The 21,390-nt window shown below is 40.8% G+C and overlaps 1 protein-coding gene across 1 annotated transcript in view; it reads left to right on the top strand.

Moving 5' to 3' along the window:
* Positions 1-16,761, top strand: part of rapsn (receptor-associated protein of the synapse, 43kD) — a 29,286-nt gene extending 12,525 nt beyond the window's left edge. The window contains exons 4-8 of the mRNA XM_071415643.1: positions 2,633-2,791; positions 10,305-10,403; positions 10,668-10,844; positions 11,002-11,201; positions 13,870-16,761. Coding sequence (XP_071271744.1) covers positions 2,633-2,791; positions 10,305-10,403; positions 10,668-10,844; positions 11,002-11,201; positions 13,870-13,942 — 708 coding nt within the window. The 3' untranslated portion in view covers positions 13,943-16,761. The remainder of the gene's footprint in view (positions 1-2,632; positions 2,792-10,304; positions 10,404-10,667; positions 10,845-11,001; positions 11,202-13,869) is intronic.
* Positions 16,762-21,390: the final 4,629 nt, after the last annotated feature.

Here is a 21,390-nt window from a genome sequence, read left to right as displayed (position 1 = left end):
CGGGCCAGGTCGATTAGAAAGGCCTGCTCGCAGAAGTGTTTTAGGGAGCGTTTGATAGTGATGAGGGGTGGTCGTTTGACCGCGGACCCGCAGCGGATACAGGCAATGAGGCAGTGATCGCTGAGATCTTGATTGAAGACAGCAGCGGTGTATTTGGAGGGCAGGTTGGTCAGGATAATGTCTATTAGGGTGCCCATGCTGACGGATTTAGGGTTGTACCTGGTAGGTTCCTTGATGATTTGTGTGAGATTGAGGGCATCTAGCTTAGATTGTAGGACTGCCGGGGTGTTAAGCATATCCCAGTTTAGGTCACCTAACAGAACAAACTCTGAAGCTAGATGGGGAGCGATCAATTCACAGATGGTGTCCAGGGCACAGCTGGGAGCTGAGGGGGGTCGGTAGCAGGCGGCAACAGTGAGAGACTTATTTCTGGAGAGATTAATTTTTAAAATTAGAAGTTCGAACTGTTTGGGCATAGACCTGGAAAGTATGACAGAACTTTGCAGGCTATCTCTGCAGTAGATTGCAACTCCTCCCCCTTTGGCAGTTCTATCTTGACGGAAAGTGTTATAGTTGGGTATGGAAATCTCAGAGTTTTTGGTGGCCTTCCTAAGCCAGGATTCAGACACGGCAAGGACATCAGGGTTGGCAGAGTGTGCTAAAGCGGTGAGTAAGACAAACTTAGGGAGGAGGCTTCTGATGTTGACATGCATGAGGCCAAGGCTTTTTCGATCACAGAAGTCAACAAATGAGGGTGCCTGGGGACATGCAGGGCCTGGGTTAACCTCCACATCACCCGAGGAACAGAGGAGTAGTAGGATGAGGGTGCGGCTAAAGGTTATCAAAACTGGTCGCCTAGAGCGTTGGAGACAAGGAATAAAAGGAGCAGATTTATGGCCGTGGTAGAATAGATTCTGGGCATAATGTGCAGACAGGGGTATGGTGGGGCACGGGTACAGCGGAGGCAAGCCCAGGCACTGGGTGATGATAAGAGAGGTTGTATCTCTGGACATGCTGGTCTCAATGGGTGAGGTCACCGCATGTGTGGGAGGTGGGACGAAGGGGTTATCAGAGGTACGGAGAGTGGAACTACGGGGTCCATTGCAAACCAAAACAATGATAACTATGATAACTAGCCTGAACAACAGTATACAAGGCATATTGATATTTGGCAGAGACATACAGTAAGGCATAAAGTGATTGCAGGTCTTGATTGGGAGAGCTAGCTAAAACAACAGGTGAGATAACAGCAGCTAGTCAGCTAACACAGCAACAGCAGGTAAAAATGGCGACGACTAGGCAGAGAGGGTCGGATTAACTACACACAGAGCCTGAGTTAAAACACAGAGCCGACAGATAAAACACAAGTAAACAGAATGGAGTACCGTGAATTAATGGACAGTCCGGTAGGCATCAGCTATGTAGCCAGGTGATCATAGTGTCCAGGGGGCAGCCGTAGATGGAGCAGGGAAGTCGCCGCTAAGCTAGCACGCGGTGTTTAAAGTTAGTAGCCCGGGGGGGTGAGTCTGCTCAGACGAAGGGGGTCTGCTCAGACGGAGGCCGGTTGAGGGTACAGCGGATGGGGTAATCGTCTGCAGACCAGATGTGGTCGTGTCGACAGAGAATCCAGGCCGGATGGCGAGAGAGAGGTTGTGATTGTAGAATTGTGTTTGCTAACTGATGCTAGCTTCGTAGCAGTGGCACTAGCTGTGCTAGCTGCATTAGCTGCAGGCTAGCTGTGAGGATCAGAAGTAGTGGCTCAGGGATTACGGCAGGAATCCGGCGTTGTTGTCGAGAGACAGTCCGATGCTGTTAAATTGGTGAGTAATATCCAGGCTAATAACAGGGCTGGTGTCTGTGCCGAAAGTAAAAGCTGCTAGCATCGGTTAAAAATGGCTAAGTAGCTTGTAGCTGGTAGCTTGTAGCTGGTTAGCTACTGGGGGTTCTTGAATGTGTTCCACAGTTCCAACGGTAAAAGCTGCTAGCATCGGTTAAAAATGGCTAAGTAGCTTGTAGCTGGTAGCTTGTAGCTGGTTAGCTACTGGGGGTTCGTGAATGTGTTCCAAAGATAAAAAATTATAGCGATTCCGTACCACATTGGGTGAGGTAGGTTACCGGAAGGTATAATCGAATTGAAAATCGAAAAGAGATAGAAAAAAAATATATATATATATACAAGAAGTACGAAAAAATACAATGTGCACGAGAGCACTAAAAAATACACGTCTACACTGCTACGCCATCTTGGATTCCGTAAATGATCTGTTATGTCCTTCCATCAGGACTATGAGAAAGCCCTGTTCTTCCTGTGTAAATGATCTGTTATGTTTCCTCCCATCAGGACTATGAGAAAGCCCTGTTCTTCCTGTGTAAATGATCTGTTATGTTTCCTCCCATCAGGACTATGAGAAAGCCCTGTTCTTCCTGTGTAAATGATCTGTTATGTTTCCTTCCATCAGGACTATGAGAAAGCCCTGTTCTTCCCGTGTAAATGATCTGTTATGTCCTTCCATCAGGACTATGAGAAAGGCCTGTTCTTCCTGTGTAAATGATCTGTTATGTCCTTCCATCAGGACTATGAGAAAGGCCTGTTCTTCCCGTGTAAATTATCTGTTATGTTTCCTCCCATCAGGACTATGAGAAAGCCCTGTTCTTCCCGTGTAAAGCGGCTGAGCTGGTGAATGACTACGGTAAAGGCTGGAGTCTAAAGTACAGGGCCATGAGCCAGTATCACATGTCTGTAGCCTACAGGAAACTGGACCGTCTGCCTGACGCCATGGAGTGCTGTGAGGTAACGTTCATGAGTGTTGTTTAGTATTAGTGGCGTTGTTTATTAATCCAGTGAGTTATTATTTATTACCTACATTCCCAGAGACGATACGAGACTAGATACTGCTGTAAAGAAGGGTCGGGGTCGACTCCATTTCAATTGCAAAATTGCAAAAATCGCTGAAGCTGGAGACTTATATCTCCCTCTGTAACTTTAAACATCAGCTATCTGAGCAGCTTACCGATCGCTGCAGCTGTACACAGCCCATCTGTACATAGCCCACCCAATCTACCTATCTCATCCCCTTATTGTTTTTATTTACTTTTCTGCTCTTCTGCACACCAGTATTTCTACTTGCTCATCATCATCTGCTCATCTATCACTCCAGTGTTAATCTGCTAAATTGTAATTACTTCGCTACTATGGCCTATTTATTGCCTTACCTCCTTACGCCATTTGCACACACTGTATATCGACTTTTTCTATTGTGTTATTGACTGTACGTTTGTTTATCCCATGTGTAACTCTGTGTTGTTGTTTGTGTCGCACTGCTTTGCTTTATCTTGGCCAGGTCGCAGTTGTAAATGAGAACTTGTTCTCAACTGGCCTACCTGGTTAAATAAAGGTTAAATAAAATGAAGTTTAAAAAATTCAGGTAAACGGAAAGTTCAAATCCAATTTTTTGTTTACTTCCTGGATTGATGGGATTAAAGTAAAGGTGACAGTATAGTGGTAGGTGAGTTCAGTAACCACTGCTATACTATGCTACTCTGTACCCTGAGCAACTCAATATTAGGAAAGTGTTCTTCATGTTTTCTACACTCAGTTGTGTGTTTTGTGTTAGAGAGTGACAGACCAACAGACTGTACCAGTGACAGGTGCAGCCAGCATGCCAGGCAGTGTGTTTTGTGTTAGAGAGTGACAGACCAACAGACTGTACCGGTGACAGGTGCAGCCAGCATGCCAGGCAGTGTGTTTTGTGTTAGAGAGTGACAGACCAACAGACTGTACCAGTGACAGGTGCAGCCAGCATGCCAGGCAGTGTGTTTTGTGTTAGAGAGTGACAGACCAACAGACTGTACCGGTGACAGGTGCAGCCAGCATGCCAGGCAGTGTGTTTTGTGTTAGAGAGTGACAGACCAACAGACTGTACCGGTGACAGGTGCAGCCAGCATGCCAGGCAGTGTGTTTTGTGTTAGAGAGTGACAGACCAACAGACTGTACCAGTGACAGGTGCAGCCAGCATGCCAGGCAGTGTGTTTTGTGTTAGAGAGTGACAGACCAACAGACTGTACCAGTGACAGGTGCAGCCAGCATGCCAGGCAGTGTGTTTTGTGTTAGAGAGTGACAGACCAACAGACTGTACCGGTGACAGGTGCAGCCAGCATGCCAGGCAGTGTGTTTTGTGTTAGAGAGTGACAGACCAACAGACTGTACCAGTGACAGGTGCAGCCAGCATGCCAGGCAGTGTGTTTTGTGTTAGAGAGTGACAGACCAACAGACTGTACCAGTGACAGGTGCAGCCAGCATGCCAGGCAGTGTGTTTTGTGTTAGAGAGTGACAGACCAACAGACTGTACCAGTGACAGGTGCAGCCAGCATGCCAGGCAGTGTGTTTTGTGTTAGAGAGTGACAGACCAACAGACTGTACCAGTGACAGGTGCAGCCAGCATGCCAGGCAGTGTGTTTTGTGTTAGAGAGTGACAGACCAACAGACTGTACCGGTGACAGGTGCAGCCAGCATGCCAGGCAGTGTGTTTTGTGTTAGAGAGTGACAGACCAACAGACTGTACCAGTGACAGGTGCAGCCAGCATGCCAGGCAGTGTGTTTTGTGTTAGAGAGTGACAGACCAACAGACTGTACCGGTGACAGGTGCAGCCAGCATGCCAGGCAGTGTGTTTTGTGTTAGAGAGTGACAGACCAACAGACTGTACCAGTGACAGGTGCAGCTGGCACGCCAGGCAGCGTGTCTTTGTGTTGTACGGTCTTAGACCTCTGGGTATAAATATGCTGTCTCTGGTTTAAAGTGTTCATTAACACAGAGGGTACAGAGATAACTGTAATACTTTACTGGAGAGACAGAGAAATAGCTTGATGTCACTGCTAAGGACTGCAGGAGGGGTGATGGTTGGGTCGTAGCAGAGCAGTGGGGAGGGGTGTCCCAAATATATAAATGTATCCCTAGCCACTTTAAACAACGCCACTTAATATAATGTATATGTATATACTGTACTCTATATCATCTACTGCATCTTGCCATCTTTATGTAATACATGTATCACTAGCCACTTTAAACTATGCCACTTTTATGTTTACATACCCTACATTACTAATATCATATGTATATACTGTACTCAATACCATCTACTGCATCTTGCCTATGCCGTTCTGTACCATCACTCATTCATATATCTTTATGTACATATTCTTTATCCCTTTACACTTGTGTGTATAAGGTAGTAGTTGTGGAATTGATAGGTTAGATTACTCGTTGGTTATTACTGCATTGTCGGAACTAGAAGCACAAGCATTTCGCTACACTCGCATTAACATCTGCTAACCATGTGTATGTACTGTCTATACACACCATCCTATATAACTACTGTCTATACACACCATCCTATATAACTACTGTCTATACTGTCTATACACACCATCCTATATAACTACTGTCTATACACACCATCCTATATAACTACTGTCTATACACACCATCCTATATAACTACTGTCTATACACACCATCCTATATAACTACTGTCTATACTGTCTATACACACCATCCTATATAACTACAGTCTATACTGTCTATACACACCATCCTATATAACTACTGTCTATACTGTCTATACACACCATCCTATATAACTACTGTCTATACTGTCTATACACACCATCCTATATAACTACTGTCTATACACACCATCCTATATAACTACTGTCTATACTGTCTATACACACCATCCTATATAACTACTGTCTATACACACCATCCTATATAACTACTGTCTATACACACCATCCTATATAACTACTGTCTATACACACCATCCTATATAACTACTGTCTATACTGTCTATACACACCATCCTATATAACTACTGTCTATACACACCATCCTATATAACTACTGTCTATACTGTCTATACACACCACCCTATATAACTACTGTCTATACTGTCTATACACACCATCCTATATAACTACTGTCTATACACACCATCCTATATAACTACTGTCTATACACACCATCCTATATAACTACTGTCTATACACACCATCCTATATAACTACTGTCTATACACACCATCCTATATAACTACTGTCTATACTGTCTATACACACCATCCTATATAACTACTGTCCATACTGTCTATACCCACCATCCTATATAACTACTGTCTATACACACCATCCTATATAACTACTGTCTATACACACCATCCTATATAACTACTGTCTATACACACCATCCTATATAACTACTGTCTATACACACCATCCTATATAACTACTGTCTATACACACCATCCTATATAACTACTGTCTATACACACCATCCTATATAACTACTGTCTATACACACCATCCTATATAACTACTGTCTATACTGTCTATACACACCATCCTATATAATTACAGTCTATACTGTCTATACACACCATCCTATATAACTACTGTCTATACACACCATCCTATATAACTACTGTCTATACTGTCTATACACACCATCCTATATAACTACTGTCTATACACACCATCCTATATAACTACTGTCTATACACACCATCCTATATAACTACTGTCTATACTGTCTATACACACCATCCTATATAACTACTGTCTATACTGTCTATACACACCATCATATATAACTACTGTCTATACACACCATCCTATTTAACTACTGTCTATACACACCATCCTATATAACTACTGTCTATACACACCATCCTATATAACTACTGTCTATACACACCATCCTATATAACTACTGTCCATACCCACCATCCTATATAACTACTGTCTATACACACCATCCTATATAACTACTGTCTATACACACCATCCTATATAACTACTGTCTATACACACCATCCTATATAACTACTGTCTATACACACCATCCTATATAACTACTGTCTATACACACCATCCTATATAACTACTGTCTATACACACCATCCTATATAACTACTGTCTATACACACCATCCTATATAACTACTGTCTATACACACCATCCTATATAACTACTGTCTATACACACCATCCTATATAACTACTGTCTATACACACCATCCTATATAACTACTGTCTATACACACCATCCTATATAACTACTGTCTATACACACCATCCTATATAACTACTGTCTATACACACCATCATATATAACTACTGTCTATACACACCATCCTATATAACTACAGTCTATACTGTCTATACACACCATCCTATATAACTACTGTCTATACACACCATCCTATATAACTACTGTCTATACACACCATCCTATATAACTACTGTCTATACACACCATCCTATATAACTACAGTCTATACTGTCTAAACACACCATCCTATATAACTACTGTCTATACACACCATCCTATATAACTACAGTCTATACTGTCTATACACACCATCCTATATAACTACTGTCTATACACACCATCCTATATAACTACTGTCTATACTGTCTATACACACCATCCTATATAACTACTGTCTATACACACCATCCTATATAATTACTGTCTATACACACCATCCTATTATAACTACTGTCTATACTGTCTATACACACCATCCTATATAACTACTGTCTATACTGTCTATACACACCATCCTATATAACTACTGTCTATACACACCATCCTATTATAACTACTGTCTATACACACCATCCTATATAACTATTGTCTATACACACCATCCTATTATAACTACTGTCTATACACACCATCCTATATAACTATTGTCTATACACACCATCCTATATAACTACTGTCTATACACACCATCCTATATAACTACTGTCTATACACACCATCCTATATAACTACTGTCTATACACACCATCCTATATAACTACTGTCTATACTGTCTATACACACCATCCTATATAACTACTGTCTATACACACCATCCTATTATAACTACTGTCTATACTGTCTATACACACCATCCTATATAACTACTGTCTATACACACCATCCTATATAACTACTGTCTATACACACCATCATATATAACTACTGTCTATACACACCATCCTATATAACTACTGTCTATACACACCATCCTATATAACTACTGTCTATACACACCATCCTATATAACTACTGTCTATACACACCATCATATATAACTACTGTCTATACTGTCTATACACACCATCCTATATAACTACTGTCTATACACACCATCCTATATAACTACTGTCTATACACACCATCCTATATAACTACTGTCTATACACACCATCCTATATAACTACTGTCTATACACACCATCCTATATAACTACTGTCTCTACACACCATCCTATATAACTACTGTCTCTACACACCATCCTATATAACTACTGTCTATACACACCATCCTATTATAACTACTGTCTATACACACCATCCTATATAACTACTGTCTATACACACCATCCTATATAACTACTGTCTATACACACCATCCTATATAACTACTGTCTATACACACCATCCTATATAACTACTGTCTATACTGTCTATACATACCATCCTATATAACTACTGTCTATACACACCATCCTATATAACTACTGTCTATACACACCATCCTATATAACTACTGTCTATACACACCATCATATATAACTACTGTCTATACTGTCTATACACACCATCCTATATAACTACTGTCTATACACACCATCCTATATAACTACTGTCTATACACACCATCCTATATAACTACTGTCTATACACACCATCCTATATAACTACTGTCTATACACACCATCCTATATAACTACTGTCTATACACACCATCCTATATAACTACTGTCTCTACACACCATCCTATATAACTGCTGTCTCTACACACCATCCTATATAACTACTGTCTATACACACCATCCTATTATAACTACTGTCTATACACACCATCCTATATAACTACTGTCTATACACACCATCCTATATAACTACTGTCTATACACACCATCCTATATAACTACTGTCTATACACACCATCCTATATAACTACTGTCTATACTGTCTATACATACCATCCTATATAACTACTGTCTATACACACCATCCTATATAACTACTGTCTATACTGTCTATACACACCATCCTATATAACTACTGTCTATACATACCATGCAATATAACTACTGTCTATACTGTCGAAACACACCATAAGGATTTCACTACATCCACAGTAACATTTGCTAAATATGTATAGATTGAATAGATAGATTGAATGTTTATTGAAGTCAGCACCTTTTCACCAGGTCAAATGCCTGGTCCGTGTTAACGTCCTTGGAGAATAACGTTGATTCTGATTCATTTTGACCTCGGATGGTAAAAACAGGAGGACAGTATGGATGTGTTGTTTAGAGGTTGAGTGTGTGTTGTTTAGAGGTTGTTTGTTGTTTAGAGGTTGTGTGAGTGTTGTTCAGAGGTTGTGTGTTGTTTAGAGGTTTTGTGAGTGTTGTTCAGAGGTTGAGTGTTGTTTAGAGGTTGTGTGTGTGTTGTTCAGAGGTTGTGTGTTGTTTAGAGGTTGTGTGTGTGTTGTTCAGAGGTTGAGTGAGTGTTGTTCAGAGGTTGTGTGAGTGTTGTTCAGAGGTTGTGAGTTGTTCAGAGGTTGTGTGTGTGTTGTTCAGAGGTTGAGTGTTGTTTAGGGGTTGTGTGTGTGTTGTTCAGAGGTTGAGTGTTGTTTAGAGGTTGTGTGAGTGTTGTTCAGAGGTTGAGTGTTGTTTAGGGGTTGAGTGTTGTTTAGAGGTTGTGTGTTGTTTAGAGGTTGTGTGTGTGTTGTTCAGAGGTTGTGTTTGTGTTGTTCAGAGGTTGAGTGTGTTGTTCAGAGGTTGTGTGTGTTGTTTAGAGGTTGTGTGTGTGTTGTTTAGAGGTTGTGTGTGTGTTGTTTAGAGGTTGTGTGTGTGTTGTTTAGAGGTTGTGTGTGTTGTTTAGAGGTTGTGTGTGTGTTGTTTAGAGGTTGTGTGTGTGTTGTTTAGAGGTTGTGTGTGTGTTGTTTAGAGGTTGTGTGTGTGTTGTTTAGAGGTTGTGTGTGTGTGTTGTTCAGAGGTTGTGTGTGTTGTTTAGAGGTTGTGTGTGTGTTGTTTAGAGGTTGTGTGTGTGTTGTTTAGAGGTTGTGTGTGTGTTGTTTAGAGGTTGTGTGTGTGTGTTGTTCAGAGGTTGTGTGTGTGTTGTTCAGAGGTTGTGTGTGTTGTTCAGAGGTTGTTTGTGTTGTTCAGAGGTTGTGAGTGTTGTTCAGAGGTTGAGTGTTGTTTAGAGGTTGAGTGTCACACTAAAGTGGGTCCCATCCCCCAGGAGTCCATGAAGATAGCCCTGCAGCACGGGGACCGACCTCTCCAGGCGCTGTGCTTACTGAACTTCGCCGATATCCACCGCTGCCGGCATGACGTTGATGTAAGTAACCAAATACTGTCCGTACTACACTGTTACAGATCTGAAGAGAAAAACCTTCCTTCAATATAGTCTGGGCTTGATTCATATTATTTTCTCTCCTCTTCTTTCCTCGCCTCTCCTCTACAACCTTTCATCTCCTGTTCTCTCCTCTTACCCTGTTCTCTCCTCTTCTCTCCTCCCCTTCTCTCATTTCCTGTTCTCTCCTCACTCTTCTCTCCCTCTTCTCCTCCCCTCCCCCATCTCCTGTTCTCTCCTCTCCTCCAGAAAGCATTGCCTCGTTATGAGTCCTCCATGTGTATAATGACAGAGATTGGGAACCGTCTTGGCCAGACCCAGGTGTACCTGGGGGTAGGGAAGTGTTGGCTCCAGCAGAAAGAACTGGACAAGGCTCTTGATGCTCTGCAGCGAGCTCAGGAGTTGTCAGAGGCTTTAGGAACCAAGGTACAGTGTTACATAGTTCTGAATAAATACCATGAAAATATGCTGCCTTTTTACTGTAACAAAACAATTATGTGAGAATTATGAGGGAATCGACTGCAGTAAGTCAGCTATGTTCAGCCTGTGTGTTTCTAACCCTATACACCTCTCTCTCTGTTAGCTGTGTAGTCTAAAGGTGCACTGTCTCAGTGAGGGGATCTACCGCAGTAAGGAGAGTCAGGAGGAGCTAAGGGAGCAGGTGGTGAAGTTCCTGCAGTGTGTGGAGGAGCTGGAGCTGTACTGTGGAATGTGTGGCGAGTCCATAGGAGAGAAGAACCAACAGCTGCAGGCCCTGCCCTGCTCTCACATCTTCCACCTCCAGTAGGTGCTCTAACGATGACCCATCTACATGTTATATAGTCTACATAGTATTACTACATATGGCCCTGCCCTGCTCTCACATCTTCCACCTCCAGTAGGTGCTCTAACGATGACCCATCTACATGTTATATAGTCTACATAGTATTACTACATATGGCCCTGCCCTGCTCTCACATCTTCCACCTCCAGTAGGTGCTCTAACGATGACCCATCTACATGTTATATAGTCTACATAGTATTACTACATATGGCCCTGCCCTGCTCTCACATCTTCCACCTCCAGTAGGTGCTCTAACGATGACCCATCTACATGTTATATAGTCTACATAGTATTACTACATATGGCCCTGCCCTGCTCTCACATCTTCCACCTCCAGTAGGTGCTCTAACGATGACCCATCTACATGTTATATAGTCTACATAGTATTACTACATATGGCCCTGCCCTGCTCTCACATCTTCCACCTCCAGTAGGTGCTCTAACGATGACCCATCTACATGTTATATAGTCTACATAGTATTACTACATATGGCCCTGCCCTGCTCTCACATCTTCCACCTCCAGTAGGTGCTCTAACGATGACCCATCTACATGTTATATAGTCTACATAGTATTACTACATATGGCCCTGCCCTGCTCTCACATCTTCCACCTCCAGTAGGTGCTCTAACGATGACCCATCTACATGTTATATAGTCTACATAGTATTACTACATATGGCCCTGCCCTGCTCTCACATCTTCCACCTCCAGTAGGTGCTCTAACGATGACCCATCTACATGTTATATAGTCTACATAGTATTACTACATATGGCCCTGCCCTGCTCTCACATCTTCCACCTCCAGTAGGTGCTCTAACGATGACCCATCTACATGTTATATAGTCTACATAGTATTACTACATATGGCCCTGCCCTGCTCTCACATCTTCCACCTCCAGTAGGTGCTCTAACGATGACCCATCTACATGTTATATAGTCTACATAGTATTACTACATATGGCCCTGCCCTGCTCTCACATCTTCCACCTCCAGTAGGTGCTCTAACGATGACCCATCTACATGTTATATAGTCTACATAGTATTACTACATATGGCCCTGCCCTGCTCTCACATCTTCCACCTCCAGTAGGTGCTCTAACGATGACCCATCTACATGTTATATAGTCTACATAGTATTACTACATATGGCCCTGCCCTGCTCTCACATCTTCCACCTCCAGTAGGTGCTCTAACGATGACCCATCTACATGTTATATAGTCTACATAGTATTACTACATATGGCCCTGCCCTGCTCTCACATCTTCCACCTCCAGTAGGTGCTCTAACGATGACCCATCTACATGTTATATAGTCTACATAGTATTACTACATATGGCCCTGCCCTGCTCTCACATCTTCCACCTCCAGTAGGTGCTCTAACGATGACCCATCTACATGTTATATAGTCTACATAGTATTACTACATATGGCCCTGCCCTGCTCTCACATCTTCCACCTCCAGTAGGTGCTCTAACGATGACCCATCTACATGTTATATAGTCTACATAGTATTACTACATATGGCCCTGCCCTGCTCTCACATCTTCCACCTCCAGTAGGTGCTCTAACGATGACCCATCTACATGTTATATAGTCTACATAGTATTACTACATATGGCCCTGCCCTGCTCTCACATCTTCCACCTCCAGTAGGTGCTCTAACGATGACCCATCTACATGTTATATAGTCTACATAGTATTACTACATATGGCCCTGCCCTGCTCTCACATCTTCCACCTCCAGTAGGTGCTCTAACGATGACCCATCTACATGTTATATAGTCTACATAGTATTACTACATATGGCCCTGCCCTGCTCTCACATCTTCCACCTCCAGTAGGTGCTCTACGTGTTATTATTACAGTAGGGACTTTTGCCTTGATTAAAAACCTCTACAGGATCGGTGGGTCCCCTGCGGGACCGCTGAGCTAGCGTGCGCTAATGCGTTTAGCATGAGGTTGTAAGTAACAAGAACATTTACCAGGACATAGACATATCTGATATTAGCAGAAAGCTGAATTAAATTCTTGTTAATCTAACTGTACTGTCCAATTTACAGTAGCTATTACAGTGAAAGAATACCATGCTATTGTTTGAGGAGAGTACACAGTTATGATCTTGAAAATGTATTAATAAACCAATTAGGCATATTTGGGCAGTACTGATAGAACATTTTGAACAGAAATGCAATGGTTCATTGAATCAGTCTAAAACTTTGCACATACACTGCTTCCATCTAGTGGCCAAAATCTAAATTGCACCTGGGCTGGAATAATACATTATGGCCTTTGTCTTGCATTTCAAAGATGATGGTACAAAAAAACGCTAGTTTTTTTCTTTGTATTATCTTTTACCAGATCTAATGTGTTATATTCTCCTACATTAATTTCCAGTTTTCACAAACATCAAAGTGTTTCCTTTCAAATGGTATCAAGAATAGGAATATCCTTGCTTCAGGTCCTGAGCTACAGGCAGATAGATTTGGGAATGTCATTTTAGGCTACATTTTTTTTTTTTTTTAAAGGGGCTAATCCTTAAGAGGTTCTACATGTTTCATGTCCAGGGGGGGGGACTCTTAGGATTTGGGTCAGTTCCCAGAGTCTCTACTTCTTCTATCCTCTCAGGTGTCTGCAGAACAACGGTTCCAAGGGCTGCCCCAAATGTCGTCGGTCCTCCATGAAGCCTGGGTTTGTGTGAGGTTACGAGGCACAGTGCCTGGGACTTGAGGACACTATGTGATAACACTCTGTGAAGCTCCGACCTCAGTCACATAGGAGAGCCAGACTGCACTTCTGAATGGGCAGACTGCTGAACACACATCTCAATGTCCGAACTAAACTGAACACACATCTGAATGTCTGAACTAAACTGAACACACATCTGAATGTCTGAACTAAACTGAACACACATCTGAATGTCTGAACTAAACTGAACACACATCTGAATGTCCGAACACACATCTGAACACATATCTGAATGTCCGAACTAAACTGAACACACATCGGATACAGTTTGTTGACTGGCTGCTGTGTTCAGAGGATGTGCCACAGAAACGGAACCAGCCCATTACCTCGCCCCCGGGCTACTTGCTACCGAGGGACAGCTGGCTGGTAGACAAGACTAACAATCCCAGTGTGAGGACAGCCAGGACTGTAGTTCAAGACACAGGCAGAGTTCAAAGGTCACCACTCCTCCGGTTTCTGTACAGTAAGTATGTCTCCTTAGCTGACACAGATAAGGAGGATACAGTGATAGATTTATTACACTGTTGTACGTGATTTACTGTTGTTTTTTTGTCAGAGGGTGAGGAGGAAGAAATCCAATATACTTCTTAGTTTTGTGGACGTCTGTTTTAGATAAATCTGATAGTTTAGCATAATGTTCACTTTACTTTGGTTAGGGTATGCTGGAAGATTCATTGCAAGCATGTAATTGGAAATTATGTTAAACATTATTGTTTGGGATAAAGTGAAATCACTAGGATTTTGGCCACACGTTCTATTATTCAAATTTAACAAAAATTGTATTTGAAATATACCCATCGAAAGGCAAATTGAGCCGTGTGTTTTTTTATAAATGATTACTGTAAAGTGTTTAATGGCCGTATGTCATGAAGATATTTCTGTAGGACCTTTTTATCATCAGTGAACACACTGTACGTTGTCCAATCACAGTTGGGAACACAACACTTCAACTAAAGAATGCATAGTCACGAAGATCAAACGCTGATCGAATAGACGGTCAGGATATACTTGTGTTCATTTGACTTTAGCATTTGATAAAAAATATCAAAACTATAAACTAGTATTTGACCTTACTGCAGGGGTATGCAGCTTCCCCCTTTTTTTCAACTTACAGTAAGTTGAATTTTCACTTAAGTCTCCCATTAACATCAGTGCACGACTAAGTGAAAACTTAACTCGAGTGAACGCTAGGATTCACCCCCTAAGTGACTAAGGAGCAGTTCAACCCACATTGTGTTATTAATTATCAGGTGTGCTTGCTGAAGGCAACTCTAAATGTCTTATTATTATTCCGACCGTTCTAGCGCTTAAACAAGTTAAGCTATAAACATGAAAACAACTTGTAAATATGCAGACTACCCGAGCTTAGATGGCTTGAGAACATTTATACTTTTTGAACTATAATAATATTTTAGATGAGCTCCCAATGCGTTTCAAGGAAAAAGAAAAGGTCCGTAGACTTGGTAAAGAAATCAACACTTCTACACCCATCTCCTCTTTCACTGTTTAAGCTAACTCCAAACCAGATGTTCAGACTGGCCCAACTTAGTATGAAAACTCCTTCGATAAGCAATCTGTCTATACTTTTTGGAACTGTAGCCATTTCAAATGTGCATAGATTAGCATGGGGTTTGAATGAGAACCATAGGAATACAGAGGTAGCTGTTCAAAAAGGTCCTGCTCCTTGGACAATTAAGCTAAAAGACTAACTTTACAACACTCAGGCTATCCTAACTTCACATTATTTAACATATAAAACACTCAGGCTATCCTAACTTCACATTATTTAACATCTTTATCAAGTATAACTATATAAAATAGCACATTTATTTCAGGAAATTTACTTTTCTAGTTAAGTATCGATTACTTTTTCTATCCAGCATCTATTTCTGGAAAACGAAAAGTATATGTTTATTTTGAGTCTATAACACTACAACACTATTCAAAGCAAAATATTGTTGGGAATGAAGAAAAATTAGATCATGTATTATTGGGAAAACGATGTTGTCTGACCAATCACTTGCATGTAGATTAATAATAAACTGTAAAGATATTTTCATTTATTTAGTTGTTGTAGCTCTGGTGTAAATAAGATTGGTTCTGATGGGGATCATCAGCAGTAACACAATGTGGATAGTTGTTGCATGTTTTCTTTGCCAAGTAGAACAAGTAATCAAACGTTTTATTAATATACAAATGGGGTTTTTTGATTATCGAAAGTCACACTTTATATAAACACAATGGCTTTTCTATTTACTGATTGATAATATTCATATTTATATCATTGTTAATCACCATTTTTTCCTACAGATTTCCAATAATTTTAAGTAGATTGTATGAACATATACACCAACAATATTGTGGAGTTTTTTCATTTGATAATCAGTCCTAACTTATTTGGAATGCATTGCAACTTTCTAGAATGAATCGTTTTACCTTAATTCACTTTGTTTAATGTGTAAGACATATATTTTACTGGAATGCATTGCAACTTTCTAGAATGAATTGTTTTGCATCGTAACTTTATTAAATGTGTAAGAAATATATTTTACTGGAATGCATTGTAACTTTCTAGAAGTAATTGTTTTGCGTCGTAACTTTGTTAAATGTGTAAGACATATTTTCTGATGTAACGTTTTGTAATTTTATATTTAATCCATTTCGATATAATGATACATCTGGTCAAAATGTTTTGATTATAAAATGGAATATGAACTATTCTTAGAATGTATTTATTGTTGTATTTTTAATAAACCACCACATTTACATATATGAATATTGTAGATGTTTGAAGAGAACTTTGATTGTTTGACCTTTTATCTAGTTGGTGTTAAAGTTCAGATAAGACAGACAAAATAATGTATTATCTTTTCACACCTTCATGTAACATAATGTAGGCCCGTATGATGTGTAACATAATGTAGGCCTGTATGATGTGTAACATAATGTAGGCCCGTATGATGTGTAACATAATGTAGGCCCGTATGATGTGTAACATAATGTAGGCCCGTATGATGTGTAACATAATGTAGGCCCGTATGATGTGTAACATAATGTAGGCCTGTATGATGTGTAACATAATGTAGGCCTGTATGATGTGTAACATAATGTAGGCCTGTATGATGTGTAACATAATGTAGGCCCGTATGATGTGTAACATAATGTAGGCCCGTATGATGTGTAACATAATGTAGGCCCGTATGATGTGTAACATAATGTAGGCCTGTATGATGTGTAACATAATGTAGGCCTGTATGATGTGTAACATAATGTAGGCCTGTATGATGTGTAACATAATGTAGGCCTGTATGATGTGTAACATAATGTAGGCCCGTATGATGTGTAACATAACGTAGGCCCGTATGATGTGTAACATAATGTAGGCCCGTATGATGTGTAACATAATGTAGGCCTGTATGATGTGTAACATAACGTAGGCCTGTATGATGTGTAACATAATGTAGGCCTGTATGATGTGTAACATAATGTAGGCCTGTATGATGTGTAACATAATGTAGGCCTGTATGATGTGTAACATAATGTAGGCCTGTATGATGTGTAACATAATGTAGGCCTGTATGATGTGTAACATAATGTAGGCCCGTATGATGTGTAACATAATGTAGGCCTGTATGATGTGTAACATAATGTAGGCCTGTATGATGTGTAACATAATGTAGGCCTGTATGATGTGTAACATAATGTAGGCCTGTATGATGTGTAACATAATGTAGGCCTGTATGATGTGTAACATAATGTAGGCCTGTATGATGTGTAACATAATGTAGGCCTGTATGATGTGTAACATAAGTATACCAAACAATAAGAACACCTTCCTAATATTGAGTCCATCCCACCCCACAGTTGTGTCAAGTTGGCTGGATGTCCTTTGGGTGGTTGACCATTCTTGATACACATGGGAGCCTGTTGAGTGTGAAAACCCCAGCAGCATTGCAGTTGTTGACACACTCAATCCAGTGTGCCTGGCACCTACTACCATAACCCGTTCAAAGGCACTTAAATCTTTTGACTTGTCTATTCACCCTCTGAATGGCACAGGGCTTAAAAATCCTTCTTTAACCACCTGTCTCCTCCATTTCATCTACAGTGATTGAAGTGGATTTAACAAGTAACATAAATAAGAGATCATACTGTATCTTCTGACAGTGACACAGCGCCCCCTGTGGACTGAAACTGAACTTTCCTCCAACATTATATTTAACCCGGTTTAAAATTAGCAATGTCGAGGTGGTAGAACTAACTAAATGAAACATGCTCATGTCTGTTATTTCCATATAGGATATGTAAGTATTTGTAAAAAACAACTGCCCATTATTACATTTGAGAAATTATTTCATTGAGCTTTTATTTTTTCATTCACTTAGCTACTTACTTGTTCTATTATTGCTACGTTGTCGTGAGGGTTCTATTGTTGCTACGTTGTCGTGAGGGTTCTATTGTTGCTACGTTGTCGTGAGGGTTCTATTGTTGCTACGTTGTCGTGAGGGTTCTATTGTTGCTACGTTGTCGTGAGGGTTCTATTATTGCTACGTTGTCGTGAGGGTTCTATTGTTGCTACGTTGTCGTGAGGGTTCTATTATTGCTACGTTGTCGTGAGGGTTCTATTGTTGCTACGTTGTCGTGAGGGTTCTATTGTTGCTACGTTGTCGTGAGGGTTCTATTGTTGCTACGTTGTCGTGAGGTTAACCTGCAAGGAAGCATTTCACTGCGCTGTGTACTCCACCTACATCAGGTGTATATGACTAAGAAACAAATTTGAACTTAGAAGGGAAAGGAAGGGGGAGGACAGCCAGAAAGAGATGGTAAAATATGCCCAGCTTGGTGGTTTGCTTGTAGGTGAACACAACACTGAAAATACATAGGCCCTTAAAATGTAACGTAATCTTAAAACACCTCACGTGGCCACCTGGAGTGGCTTCGGGACAAGTCTCTGAATGTCCTTGAGTGGCCCAGCCAGAGCCTGGACTTGAACCCAATCTAACATCTCTGGAGAGACCTGAAAATAGCTGTGGAGTGACACTCCTCATCCAACCTGACAGAGCTTGTGAGGATCTGAAAAAAAGAATGGTGTGCCAAGCTTGTAGCATCATACCCAAGAAGACTCAAGGTTGTAATTGCTGCCAAAGGTGCTTCAACAAAGTACTGAGTAAAGGGTCTGAATACTTACGTAAATGTGATATTTCAGTGTTTTATTTGTAATTATGTTTTTGCTTTGTCATTATGGGGTATTGTGACGTCATAATGGGTTATTGTGTGTAGATTGATGAGGGGGAAAAAAACATTTAATCCATTTTAAAATAAGGCTGTAACGTAACAAAATGTGGAAAAAGTCAAGGGGTCTGAAAACTTTCCGAATGCACTGTACATACAGTTGAAGGCATTTGCCGTGTGACTAAGTTGAACAGAGGCAGAGTGGGAAAATACCTCTTCTTACAAGACCTTCAGACAGTGGAAATGTACAGGTTTAAGTGCGTGTGCATTACAGTGTGTTATTTTCCACCATACCTCTCAATTATTATTTCCATCTCTCCATTGTACAATTATATATTAATTATGAATGAACTGAATCCCAAAGAGGAATCTACAGTTGAAGTCGGAAGTTTACATACATTTAGGTTGGAGTCAATTAAACTTGTTTTTCAACCACTCCATGAATTTCTTGTTAACAAACTATAGTTTTAGCAAGTCGGTTAGGACATCTACTTTGTGCATGACAAGTAATTTTCCCAGCAATTGTTTACAGACAGATTATTTCACTTATAATTCACTGTATCACAATTCCAGTGGATCAGAAGTTTACATACACTAAGTTGACTGTGCCTTTAAATACCGGAAAATATGTCATGGCTTTAGAAGTTTCTGATAGGGCTAAATGCAAAGAGTCAATTGGAGGTGTACCTGTGGATGTATTTCAAGGCCTACCTTCAAACTCAGTGCCTCTTTGCTTGACATCATGGGAAAATCAAAAGAAATCAGCCAAAACCTCAGAAATAATATTGTATACCTGTACAAGTCTTGTTCATCCTTGGGAGCAATTTCCAAATGCCTGAAGGTACCACGTTCATCTGTACAAACAACAGTACGCAAGTATAAACACCATGGGACCACGCAGCCGTCATACCGCTCAGGAAGGAGACGTGTTCTGTCTCCTAGAGATGAACGTACTTTGGTGCGAAAATCCCAGAACAACAGCAAAGGACCTTGTGAAGATGCTGGAGGAAACGGGTACAAAAGTATCTATATCCACAGTAAAAGAAGTCCTATATCGACATAATCTGAAAGGCCGCTCAGCAAGGAAGAAGCCACTGCTACAAAACCGCCATAAAAAAGCCAGACTACGGGTTGCAACTGCACATGAGGACAAAGATCGTACTTTTTGGAGAAATGTCCTCTGGTCTGATGAAACAAAAAAATAACTGTTTGGCCATAATGACCATCGTTATGTTTGGAGGAAAAAGGGGGAGGCTTGCAAGCCGAAGAACACCTTCCCAACCGTGAAGCATGAGGGTGGCAGCATCATGTTGTGGGGTTGCTTTGCTGCAGGAGGGACTGGTGCACTTCACAAAATAGATGGCATCATGAGGGAGGAAAATTATGTGGATATATTGAAGCAACATCAAGACATCAGTCAGGAAGTTAAAGCTTGGTCGCAAATGGGTCTTCCAAATGGACAATGACCCCAAGCATACTTCCAAAGTTGTGGCAAAATGGCTTAAGGACAACAAAGTCAAGGTATTGGAGTGGCCATCACAAAGCCCTGACCTCAATCCTATAGAAAATCTGTAGGCAGAACTGAAAAAGCGTGTGCGAGCAAGGAGGCCTACAAACCTGACTCAGTTACACCAGCTCTGTCAGGAAGAATGGGCCAACATTCACCCAATTTATTGTAGGAAGCTTGTGGAAGGCTACCCAAAACATTTGACCCAAGTTAAACAATTTAAAGGCAATGCTACCAAATACTAATTGAGTATGTAAACTTCTGACCCACTGGGAATGTGATGAAAGAAATAAAAGCTGAAATAAATCATTCTGTCTGCTATTATTCCGACATTTCACATTCTTAAAATAAAGTGGTCCTAACTGACCTAAGACAGGGAATTTTTACTCTGATTAAATATCAGGAATTGTGAAAAAACTGAGTTTAAATGTATTTGGCTAAGGTGTATGTAAACTTCTGACTTCAACTGTACATATGCCTACTGTAGGTCAGGGCCCTGTTGCATAAAACATCTTTAGTATTTCCCTTAAGGAATAGTTTTCCCTTACCGAAGGGAATTGTTTCAGGGCGTTGCATAGAGCCTCTCAAATATTTCCTCAGGTAAGGGCATAAAATCCTTAAATTATGGTAGTTTGACGGCATGTATGGCATCTGGTTACCAT

This window comes from Salvelinus alpinus, chromosome 9 (genome assembly GCF_045679555.1).
Source record: "Salvelinus alpinus chromosome 9, SLU_Salpinus.1, whole genome shotgun sequence".
Taxonomy (NCBI): domain Eukaryota; kingdom Metazoa; phylum Chordata; class Actinopteri; order Salmoniformes; family Salmonidae; genus Salvelinus; species Salvelinus alpinus.
This window is presented reverse-complemented; position numbering and strand designations above follow the sequence as displayed.